At 35.4% G+C, this 12,501-nt stretch overlaps 1 protein-coding gene across 2 annotated transcripts; it reads right to left on the bottom strand.

Moving 5' to 3' along the window:
* Window positions 1-818: 818 nt before the first annotated feature.
* On the bottom strand, window positions 819-3,160 carry LOC137824354 (protein TRIGALACTOSYLDIACYLGLYCEROL 1, chloroplastic). 2 transcript variants are annotated; one of them, XM_068629982.1, is made up of 5 exons: window positions 2,993-3,160; window positions 2,525-2,599; window positions 2,357-2,421; window positions 2,043-2,117; window positions 819-1,944 (listed from the first exon to the last, which is right to left on the bottom strand). In XM_068629982.1, exons 4-5 carry the CDS (start codon window positions 2,087-2,089, stop codon window positions 921-923), a joined length of 1,071 nt encoding a protein of 356 aa, XP_068486083.1. In that variant the 5' UTR covers window positions 2,090-2,117; window positions 2,357-2,421; window positions 2,525-2,599; window positions 2,993-3,160; the 3' UTR covers window positions 819-920. The 2 variants fall into 2 exon arrangements, with proteins under 2 accessions (XP_068486083.1, XP_068486084.1); XM_068629983.1 differs by having other exon boundaries at window positions 2,679-3,064.
* Between the last annotated feature and the right edge of the window lie 9,341 nt (window positions 3,161-12,501).

Genomic DNA, 12,501 nt, shown 5'->3' with positions numbered 1-12,501 from the left:
TTCAACAAAAGGTGCATGGTTTCTTTTCTCTCATTTCTGAATTGTATAATTCATACTTTTTATAAAATTTAAAATAAAAAATTATATTTCGAATTCTAAAATTTTAAAAAAAAATACATTTTGAATTATAAATTTGAAATATAATCATATTTCGAATTCTAAAAGTTAAAAATATATTTTCATATCCAAAAAATATATATCTAATTCTATTCGGAATACAAAAATTATAAGGGTAAAGTTATAATTTTTATGTTTTCTATAGAAGTGCCGGAAGTGCAGAAAAAAATTGACTTCTTTTTAAAGAGGCTAGTCCTTTAGATTTCAAAAAATATTAAACAAACGGGTGATTAATTATCACGTGGACTGTTTAACTTTTTTTATCATTAATGATGCTTCCATGCTCGTATTTGTCTTGTATCTAGTAAGTATTTTTTTAAGAGAGTCGTACTTAATCTAATAGTAAGTTAATAAAGAAGAGGCTGGGTAATTTGTTTACGAATCAGCGATCAAACAACCTAAACAAATACAATTTGAATACAGTTTCTAACGAGTTGTGTGGGGAAAATAAGCTTAACCAGTTTAATCGCTACCTAGTTCATGATCAGTTTTACCGGTTCAATGATAAATATAATATTAACAAACATGCTATCTAGAAAATAGCTCTAGATAGCATATAGATGTGTTCATTTATATATGAAAATAATAACAAAACCAATAATATAGTAACAGAATAATATAAGCTATGAGTTAAGCTCGTTACCTTCAACACATATAATACTAGAAAACCATAACTTAGAAAAGAACAAGACTAATGCACCTGATTCAAATTCTAAATATTTTATCACAGCTTTTCTAGAAAGGTCATACCATTCACTTTGTACATAAGAGCAAAACCAAATTGCAGAGACAACATTAGTTGCTTAAATGCAATTCTTTAGCTGATCTCCTGCTCCTTGGAAGAAACAATAAGAAAGAGCAAAATCAGCGATGAAGATGCCTACTAGAGAAATAACCACAGCTGACGTTGTTGATTCCCCAACACCTTTAGCGCCTCCCAAAGTTGTAACTCCCCACGCACAACTCACAATAGATATGATAGCACCAAAAACCTGTGACTTGATCATTGCACTAATAATATCCCATGATCTGAGAGCTCGCTGAGCTGAATCCAGGATAATGTTGATGCTCACCCCATAAACACCATCAGCAAGAAGGGCACTAGATGCCATCCCTAATGTAAAACACAATAGGGTCAAAAGAGGTAGGGCAATACAAGTAGCTATCACTCTTGGCGTCACCAGATAATCAACAGGATCTGAACCAAGAACTCTCAATGTATCAGTTTGCTCAGAAACCTGCATAGTTCCTAACTCTGCTGCAAAAGCACTCCCAATGCGCCCCGCAACCACAATTGCTGTAACCACAGGACTTAGCTCCCTAGAGAAAGCCAGAGCTAAAACCCCACCTACAGACCTGTTCAATCCCAACCTGGTGAACTCTCTTACAAATTGAATTGTGAAGGCCATGCCCACAAAAGCTGAAGTTAAAAGACACACGCCAACAGATCTTGGACCAACTCTCTCCAGTTGTTGAAGAGTGTTCCTCCAATGAATCTTTCCCTTTAGAGTCTTGACAATCACCTGCCCTGTGAGGATTAAAACTGATAACCCCCTCCACAGATACCTTGGAGGTGACCAGTTGCTGAGAAATGCAGGTGACGCAACATTTGGAGCATGGTTTGTGTTCATTTCATCAGCCACAGTAGAAGCAGATGGATGGCTGTCATCTGTGTTATGCAGCACAAACAATCGGTTTGGTTTTATGGGCCTGGGAGAATTATAAACATGAGGTCTCCCATTCAATTCACATTTCCGATCCAGTTGAGAAGGATATGGTGCACAGAATTTCACAGTATACTTAGTCTTCCCATTTGCACTGATGTTTCTGCAAGACAATATTGTTCCACTTTACATTCAATAACATACATTTTATAAAACAGACATTATATAATAAAAATCAGGGGAAAAGGGTAAGTTATAAACCTGCAAGAGAAACAGATTAAAGGATGACTATACGATGTTGTTTGCATGGTGAAATCCTTGGCTAACAGAATCTGTCTGAATTTGAGGTCATCCAGTCCAATTTCAAACATTAGAGAAATGAAAGAAGTATAACAGTATCATGTATTCATACTCATAGTTGTTGGCACTAAATAGTTTTCACGAAGGAAACTGCCGCTTCTTTGTGAAAATTAACTACATATATGCAATGTACATAAAGAAATTCTACAGAAGTCTCTGATGTAGAAGAATGAAATAATCTTAAATTCTTATTTACATAAAACAATTTCACTTACCTAGAATGATTTCTCGTGCTCCCTATAGTAAAAACTGGTTAGAGCCTTGAACCTTTCCTGCCCAGCTGCAATATATGAAAAGTTATTTCAAGCAATATAACACAAAAACAAAATTGCAAACAATTAAATAAGGAGCTGCCAAAAAATGATTTCAACAATGCAATTTACCTCAATTTTGGTTCTCGTACTAGATCGGTTCTCAATTTTATTTTATTTTTTGTCAATTTTGATTCCAAAAAGAAGCTGCAAAAAATAAATCATAAAATAATTAAAACAACCAATTATTGAATACACAAGCATAGGCTGGAGCAAGACCACTTACGATTTAGATGAGCTAATTCAAACTCTTTGCAGTTGCACTTAACAAAACAATTCAGTGTAAACATGTTGCTTAGAAGTAATAGAGAGGAATAAAATCACATTTTCACATAATAATAACTAGCTGAATCGGCCAGAGAAAAATTATGAGTCAAACGAATGCAGTGCAAGGGGGTTCAAAAGCTAAACCCTAAGATTGATGAACCAGTTTGAGTTGGGATCCGCGATTGAAAAGCATATGAAGGGAAACCTACAGATTTCGAGGTGGAAACAAAGGGAATCATAAACAGAAATGGAATTGAAGAAGAGAGGATGCACCTGAGATTCAAAAATGACGGCTTGAAGTGGTTTGCAGTGAGTGAGTCACCGACTACAAATTAGAAAAAAACCAAAACTTTGGGAATTCAACGTTGCTTTGTAGTTAGGTAACTCAGACAAAGGGATTTGATTTGGGCATACTCTTCACCTGAAATATTAAAATATCTTAAATGAAAACTTTTTTCATTACACGTGATCGGGAATTAACAATACATTATTATTCAGTTCTGTATTTAAAACAAGATACATTATAATTATAATTTTAAACAAACAAGGTTATAACATATATTTATACTGAAAAAATAATTTTGAATACATATATTTATATATTAAAAACACTAAAGAAATTTAATTTGTATATAATGTAGTTATTTAAAAATTCCACATTGTGTGCTTTCGTATCTTATTATCTGTCATTTTTCGTTATTAAACAGGTAAAGAAAACAAAAAAAATGTAAAGTTACCCGTTACTCATTTTCAATCAGTAAGATATTTCATTGGTGAGTATGAATACTTTTATTCTCTTTTAATAAACATTGAAGATTCACAAAGGATATTAGTTTAATTACTTATAAAAAATAATTGTTACCAAATTAAGTTATATAGTAATAAAACAATACAACGTATAATTACTATAAGTAGTGTATATAATGATCAAAACAATTTTACATCCATTATTAATAATTTCATAAGAATTTAATTTTAATCGGCTCATGGTTCAATTAAAAATATACATTATTTTAATTATTTATGTAATTGACTATATGGAGTAAAAAAATAATTATCTCTATTTCGAATTGTAAATAATTAATTACTTTGCGTGAGTTTATAATAAAAAAAATATATTTTATTGTGTTGATTATATTATGATTAAATAATTTAATAAATTTTTAATGAATTAAATAGAATATTAATTAATTTAGTTAATAAATACTTAACTAACTCAGTTATGTATTATTAATTTGTTATTAAAATAACATTAATAAAAAAAAATTGATAATTAATAAATAAAACAAATCAAAATGGGTCAAGATATTCACTCAGAAAAATAAGTCAACATAGGGATAAATGAGAGATCAAAATACAAATGCAAAAAATAAGGTTTTCGTGTTACATTTCTGGAACAATCATCATCAACTACTTGTAAGAATTACATTGATGGCTTAAACAAGAGGGGGGTGAATTGTTTTATTAAAGATTTTTGCAAAGACTTGATTTAGAATGCCTCAATTAGGGAGTCTGAACCCACCACCATAGCAAGATTCTTAAGTGGGCTTAACCTTGAGATTAGAGATAGAGTTGAACTTTTGCCCTACCAAGACTTGAATGATTTAATTCAATTATGTATCAAAGTTGAACAACAAAATTTGAGGAAAACTTCAAGTCGTAGGGAAGGCTCATACTCTAACTCTTATCCAAAAAAAGAGTATAAGAGGGAGGAAAGTGTACTTAAAGAAAAACCAAGAGAAACTTCCAAGAGTGTAGGAAAAGATGTGATCACTCCACTCACCCGTAGTACGGATGTTAAATGCTTTAAATGTTATGGTAGAGGTCGTGTTCAAGCTCAATGCCCAAACCAAAGAACTATGTTAAGAGGGGTAGATGAATATAGTAGTCATGATGATGAACCTAGTGGGAAAGAGGAGGACAATAGTGAGGGAGCATATCCATGTGAGGGGGAGTTAATGATGATTCGAAGAACCCTCAACAATCAATCTAGTGTGAACCTAGAGACACAAAGAGAGAACATTTTTCATACAAGATGCAAAGTTTTAGAAAATGTTTGTTCTCTCATTGTGGATAGTGGCTCTTGTTGCAATTGTTGTAGCACTAGAATGGTTGAAAAGCTAAATCTACAATTAATACCCCATCCTAAACCTTACAAATTTCAATGGATCAATGAAGATGGGGAATTAACTATAGACAAGCAAGTGAAAGTCGAGTTTTCTATGGGAAACTAGAAAGATAAAGTTTTATGTGATGTAGTTCTCATGGAAGCTTGTCATATTTTGTTGGGTAGACCTTGGAAATTTGATAAGAAAACTATGCACAATGGTCTAACCAATGAGATTACCTTCACCCACAAAGAAAAGAAGTTTATCCTTTATCACATTCACAAGTGGTAAAAGATCAAGTACAAATGAAACAAAAAAGGGACGAAGAGAAAAAAAAAAACACAAATAGAAAAACAAGAAAAACCCCTTAGGGAGCAAAAGGCGTGGGAGAAGAGTGTTCCTTCCCACAAGGTCATTCAACAAGAAGAAAGAATTGAAAATACATTTGAAAACATGCTTCTTGTTGAACAACCTTCAAGCCTTTTAATTTGTAAAGGAACACTTACATGCACTGCCACACTTGTAAAGACTTGTGTTCTACCTTCTCAAGTAAAAGAATTTGATGATATATTCTCTAAGGAAGGCCCCATAGGACTTCCTCCTTTTAGAGGTATAGAACATCAAATCGATTTAGTTCCGGGAGCTAGTCTACCTAATAGACCAGCTTATAGAACTAATCCTAAGGAAACTAAAGAGATAGAATCAAAAATACAAGATTTGTTGGAGAAGGGTTGGGTTCAAAAGAGCTTAAGCCTTTGTGTTGTACCTGTCTTGTTGGTGCCAAAAAAAGATGGCAAGTGGAGAATGTGTTGTGATTGTAGAGCCATCAATAACATCACCATCAAGTATAGGCATCCAATTCCAAGACTAGATGACATTCTTGATGAATTGCATGGGTCCATCATATATTCTAAAATTGATCTTAAAAGTGGATATCACCAAATTCGAATTAAAGTGGGTGACGAGTGGAAAACCGCTTTTAAAACCAAATTTGGATTATATGAATGATTAGTGATGCCTTTTGGTCTCACTAATGCACCTAGCACTTTCATGAGGCTCATGAATCATGTCTTAAGGGATTGTATAAGTAAATACGTAGTAGTTTATTTTGATGATATATTAGTTTATAGTCAAAGCCTAGAAGACCACCTCAGACACCTTAGGGAAGTTCTCTTAGTGCTTAGAGTTAATAGTTTGTTTGCTAATAGTGATAAATGTACCTTTTGTGTTGATAGTGTAGTGTTTTTGGGTTTTATAGTTAACAAAAATGGGGTACATGTTAACCCCGAGAAAATCAAAGCCATCCAAAAATGGCCAACATCACAAAATGTAGGAGATGTTAGGAGTTTTCATGGCCTAGCCAACTTTTATAGAAGATTTGTGCCTAACTTCTCAAGTCTAGCTTCACCACTCAATGAGTTAGTGAAGAAGGACGTTCCATTTTGTTGGATCGAGAAGCAAGATCAAGCCTTCAAGAGGCTAAAAGCTCAACTCATTAATGCACCCATTCTAGCTTTACCAAACTTTGCAAAAACTTTTGAGCTAGAGTGTGATGCATCGAGAGTAGGCATAGGTGTTGTATTGTTGCAAGGTGGACATCCAATTGCTTATTTTAGTGAAAAACTTCATGAAGTCACCCTCAACTATCCCACCTATGATAAAGAACTATATGCACTTGTGAGGGCCTTAAAGACTTGGGAGCACTATCTAGTTTATAAGGAATTTGTCATTCATAGTGATCATGAGTCTTTAAAATATTTTAAAGGTCAACATAAGTTGAACAAACACCATGCAAAATGGATGAAATTTCTTGAATAATCCCCTTATGTTATCAAATACAAGAATGATAGTACAAACATTGTGGCTGATGCTCTTTCAAGGAGACATGCCTTCTTTTCAAAACTTGGAGCCCAAATTCTTGGATTTGACAACATAATTGAAATTTACAAGGAAGATCATGATTTTGCATCCATCTTTGCTAAGTGTGAACATAGAGCACAAGGAGGATTTTATGTGTCTGAGGGGTATCTTTTTAAAGAAGGAAAACTCTGTATACGCCAAGGAACCCATAGAAAACTTCTTGTAAAAGAATCTCATGAAGGAGGTCTCATGGGCCATTTTGGAGTTGATAAGACTCTTGAGCTTTTAAAAGGAATTTTTTTTGGCCATATATGAGAAGAGACGTCCAAAGAAATTATTTTAGATGTATATCATGTTTAAAAGCTAAGTCTAAAACAATGCCTCATGGACTCTATACTCCTTTACCTTTTGCAAGTGCTCCATGGAAAGACATTAGCATGGATTTTATTCTAGGACTTCCTAGGACCGCAAGAGGTTTTGATTCCTTTTTTGTGGTTGTGGATCGTTTTAGTAAAATGGCACATTTTATTCCATGCCACAAGGTGGATGATGCTCACAATGTTTCTAAACTCTTCTTTATAGAAGTGGTAAGACTTCATTGGCTACCTAGAAACATAGTCTCGGATAGAGATCCAACGTTTATAAGTCATTTTTTTAGAACCCTTTGGAAAAAACTTGGTACTAAACTCCAATTTTCCACGTCTTGTCATCCTCAAACGGATGTCAAATGGAGGTAGTCAATAGATCTCTTTCTACTATGCTTAGGGCAGTCATGAAGGGTAGCCATAGATCTTGGGATGAGTACCTTCCCCATGTTGAGTTTGCATACAATAGGGTAGTTCACAAGACTACTAATATTTCTCCATTTGAAGTTGTGTATGGGTTTAACCCTCTTACTCCTTTAGATTTGTTGCCACTTCCTAATCCACATACCTTTGTGCATAAGGAAGGAGCTACAAAAGCTAAATTTGTTAAGAAAATTCATGAGAGGGTTAAAGAACAAATACAACAAAGAAATATATAAAACATAACAATAAGGGAAGCGAGAAATAATCTTTGAGGAAAGAGACCTAGTTTGGCTTCATCTTAGGAAAGATAGGTTTCCAACTAAGAGAAAGTCCAAACTTAGTCCCCGCGGTGATGGACCTTTCCAAGTCCTTAAGAGAATAAATAACAATGCATATAAGCTTGATTTACCTGCAGAGTATGGAGTACATAATACATTTAATGTCATTGATTTAACTCCTTTTGTAGGTAACAATGAAGAAGAAGACGCATTGGATTTGAGGACAACCTGATTTTCAACAGTGATATGTTCATAATTAAATTCAACAATGGCAGTCAGAATAATTGGCGTACCAGTATGAGGATCACCTCTTGCATCTGTAGTTACCAAACCATCAAGAGAGGAAAATTGATTTTGCCGAACCAACGTATCATTATCTAGGAGTAGTGCTTTAGCCACAGTAGCAGAGACCTCCACATGATGACCATCAATAGTGTTTTAGCATCCCTAAGTGATTTAGCCTTCCGAGGATAGGTATGACGCGATGGAGATTGATATGATTCCAATAGCACAATATGAATGATTCTTGACATTCTTAGGAATCATCTTGAGTTGGATATGAGATAGGCACTTTAAGATAGAATTGGATCAAGGTTCTATGATCAAGAACTCACCAAGACTAGTACCAAAACCCAAACTCATATGGAAGTTCCATGTATTGTCAAATTGAACCGAACAAATTGATTGAAAAGGCAAAGGCACCGAATAAAATGTGTAAAAACTGAATTGCACCGAACAATTAAGCTAGAAAAGGAAGAAGAACCAAAGATGAACAGCAGAATTAAAATGACTGAAGCAAAACAGCAAGGAATTGAAAAAAATGCCGAACAGAAAAAGCTAAGAAGCAAGCTAAGACATGAATATAACAAGAGAAGGAAGGAAGGAGAAGAGAAAGCTCATGAAGATGGAGGAATGGTTGGATGATCACGCCAATTAGAGGATGGTGACTCCAAGATGAGTGTGCAAGCCGCCACTTGAGGTAACCATAGGACTCTCAAGATAAGACTAAGTGAGGAAGGCACAAAGCTCTCCAATTCTCTCAAAAATTGAGTATAGTTTCTCTAATCAAAATTCAGATATGAAAAATACAAAGGCAGCACCTTAATTTATAGCCTAGAGGTGCTGAAAATGCAAAGCTAATTAAATTCAAAATTCCCCCCAAATACAAATGAAAGTGGCGCCAATCTAAGTTATGAGGAAGGTGTGACCTCCTCTCTCACTTTGGCACCTCCCTATTACTCCTACACCTATCTACTAACGCACACCCCCCCTAAGACTCCTAACTAAAGACCTAAAGATGCTTTAACAAAAGAGGTTTCTAATGTTTCCCTCTAAGCACCTTCAAACAAATAAATTACAAAGGGAGAAAATAAACGTCCATTAGCTCCTAAAGCTTTGAACATGCTCCTTGTAAGCCTTTGAGGTGGGCTTTGACCTCCATGAGCGTCCTCTATTTGAGCCTCAACCTCTTCTTGCTCTTGATGATTGGCCTCCATGTCCACTTAAGCTTGATCTCCATTATGCTCCCCGAGTTGGAGAGAATTCGACCACGAATTCTGGAGACCTACAGAAAAAGGAGTTAGATCACTGATATTAAAAGTATGACTACCTAAGAATGTATCAGGCATATCTAACTCATAAGCATTGTCATTAATCCTCTTTAGGACTTGGAAAGGTCCATCTCCACGAGGCATTAGTTTGGACTTCCTTTGAGTAGGAAAACGATCTTTCCTCAAGTGAAGCCAAACCCAATCACCCTCCTCAAACAACAATGCTTTTCTCCTTTTATTGGCAAGTTCAGCATACTTGCCAACCTTCTTCTCAATTCTCTTCTTGATGTCTTTATGCAAAGTTTTCACAAAAGAAGCCTTTTCATCCCCATCTTTGCACAAGACATCTCCAAGAATGGGAATAGGAAGAAGATCAAGAGGTGTTAAGGGATTAAACCCATAGACAACCTCAAAAGGAGAATGTGAGGTGGTAGAATTTACAACACGGTTATATGCAAACTCAACATGGGGTAGTAAATTCTCCCACACTCTAGGATTCCCCGAAATGAAACATCTCAATAGTTGTCCCAAAGTTTTATTCACCACCTCGGTTTGACCATCAGTTTATGGGTGGCAAGTGGTAGAAAATAAAAGTTTAGTTCCAAGCTTGCCCCACAAGGTCTTCCAAAAGTGACTTAAGAACTTGGGATCTCTATCGGACACTATAGATCTAGGGATCCCATGCAAACGAACCTCTTCTTGAAAGAAGAGGTTTGCAATATGACATGCATCATCCACTTTGTGGCAAGGAATAAAGTGAGCCATCTTTGAAAAACGATCCACTACCACAAAAATGGAGTCCTTTCCCTTTGATGTCTTGGGTAATCCTAAGATGAAATCCATAGATATGTCAACCCAAGGCATTGAAGGGATAGGAAGAGGAGTATATAAACCATGGGGATGCATCTTAGATTTAGCTTTGCGGCAAGCTATGCATTTATCACACAAACTATGAACATGTTTATGCATATGAGGCCAAAAGAAATGTTCATGCAACACATCCAAAGTTTTAGCAACCCCAAAGTGACCCATTAAACCCCCCTCATGAGCTTCTCTAACAAGAGATAATCTAATAGAGCTTTGAGGGACACAAAGACGTTTTCCTTTAAAAAGAAAGCCATCTTGGATAAAAAAATCTTTGTGTCCTCCCTTAAGACACTCTTGATAGATGAGAGAAAAATCAAGGTCATCATAATAAAGTTCCTTAATGTGATCAAAGCCAAGATATTGAGAACTTAAAAGATTTAGAAAAGTGTATCTTCTAGAAAGTGCATCCGCCACAATGTTTACTTTGCCTTGCTTATGTTTGATCACATAAGGAAATTGCTCAATAAATTCCACCCACTTAGCATGCCTCTTGTTAAGCTTGTTTTGGCTTTTCAAATACTTAAGAGATTCATGATCACTATGTATCACAAACTCTTTAGGAAAAAGATAGTGTTGCCAAGTAAACAAAGCCCTAACAAGTGCATATAATTCTTTATCATAAGTGGAATAATTGAGATGACTTCCCTTCAATTTCTCACTAAAGTAAGCTATGGGGTGGCCCTTTTGAAGGAGGACAGCCCCAATTCCTATGCTTGAAGCATCACACTCAATCTCAAATGTTTTAGTGAAATTAGGAAGGGCTAAGATGGGAGTATTAGTCAATTTTTCTTTCAAAGTTTCAAAAGCTTTTTGTTGTGCTTCTCCCCATTGAAAAACCACATCCTTTTTCACTATATCATTGAGAGGTGCAGCAATGGTACCAAAGTTTGGTACAAATCTTCTATAGAAAGAAGCAAGTCCATGGACACTTCGGACTTCATTCAAAGATTTCGGTGTAGGCCAATTTTGAATGGCCATCACCTTTGTTTTGTCCACATGGACCCCTTTGCTACTCACAACAAACCCTAGGAATTCTATATGATCAAGAGCAAACATACATTTAGCAAGATTAGCATACAAATGTTCCTTCCTAAGGGTTTCTAAAACTTGCCTAACATGCAACCTATGGTCATTCAAAGATAAGCTATAAATGAGTATATCATCAAAGTAAATAACAACAAACTTACCAATGAAAGGTCTAAGAACATGATGCATGAGGCGCATGAAGGTACTTGGTGCATTAGTTAAACCAAAGGGCATAACTAACCACTCATATAAACCAAAGTTGGTCTTAAAAGCCGTCTTCCTTTCATCACCCGGTTTGATACGGATTTGATTGTAGCCGCTTTTAAGATCAATCTTTGAAAATATTTTTGAACCATGCAATTCATCCAACAAATCATCTAGTCTAGGTATGGGATGCCTATACTTAATTGTAATATTATTGATGGCCCTACAATCCGAACACATTCGCCATGTGCCATCCTTTTTAGGCACTAAGATGATAGGCATAGCACAAGGACTCATGCTATCTTGAACCCACCCTTTTTCAATCAAAGCCTCAACTTGTTGGCGAATTTCCTTGGTTTCACTTGGATTGGTCCTATATGCTGGACGGTTTGGTAAAGAAGAACCCGGTATCAAATCAATTTGGTGCTCAATCCCTCTCAAAGGTGGAAGTCCTTTTGGAGGATCTTGAAACACATCTTGAAATTCTTCTACCAAATTTTCCAAACAATGAGGACTATCAACAAGTGGTTCTATCTTAAGAGTTCTAGGGATGGCTAAGAAAAGAGGATGATGAGCCACTATTTCCCTTTGAATCTCATGTCTAGACACAAGGAGTGTAGGCTTAGAACTCTTATCTTTTTTATCTTTGTCACTCTCCCTCTTTTTTTTCATGATGATTTGGTCCTCATGGACTTCTCTAGGAGAGAGAGATTTTAAAGTAACCTTGTGACCATGGAAATCAAAAGAAAGTTTGTTGGTAAAGCCATCATGAAAAACTTTTCTATCAAATTGCCAAGGCCTTCCCAAAAGAACATGAGTAGCTTCCATGGGCACAACATCACATAATACCTCATCTTTGTATTTTCCAATAGAGAAATGGATGAGGACTTGTTTATTCACAACAATTTCTCCTACTTCACTAAGCCATTGCAATTTGTAGGGCTTTGAATGAGAGATAGTAGGCAATACAAGCTTATCTACTACTCTTGTACTAGCCACATTAGCACAACTACCCCCATCCACTATCAAATAGCAAATGTTGTTTTGAATAAGACATCTTGTATGAAAAATATTTTCCCTTTGACTTTCATCAAAAGGTTG

The sequence above is a fragment of the Phaseolus vulgaris genome, chromosome 8, assembly GCF_000499845.2.
Source record: "Phaseolus vulgaris cultivar G19833 chromosome 8, P. vulgaris v2.0, whole genome shotgun sequence".
NCBI lineage: Eukaryota > Viridiplantae > Streptophyta > Magnoliopsida > Fabales > Fabaceae > Phaseolus > Phaseolus vulgaris.
Note: the sequence above shows the minus strand (reverse complement) of the source record. Positions and strands in the feature narration are given on the sequence as shown.

Excerpts from the sequence above, each read along its gene's own strand:
- LOC137824354 (XM_068629982.1), bottom strand. The coding sequence starts at position 2,089 with ATGCAAACAACATCGTATAGTCATCCTTTAATCTGTTTCTCTTGCAG. Across the intron at positions 1,945-2,042 it reads TTAATCTGTTTCTCTTGCAG|AAACATCAGTGCAAATGGGA; the intron begins GTTTATAACTTA and ends ATTGTCTTGCAG.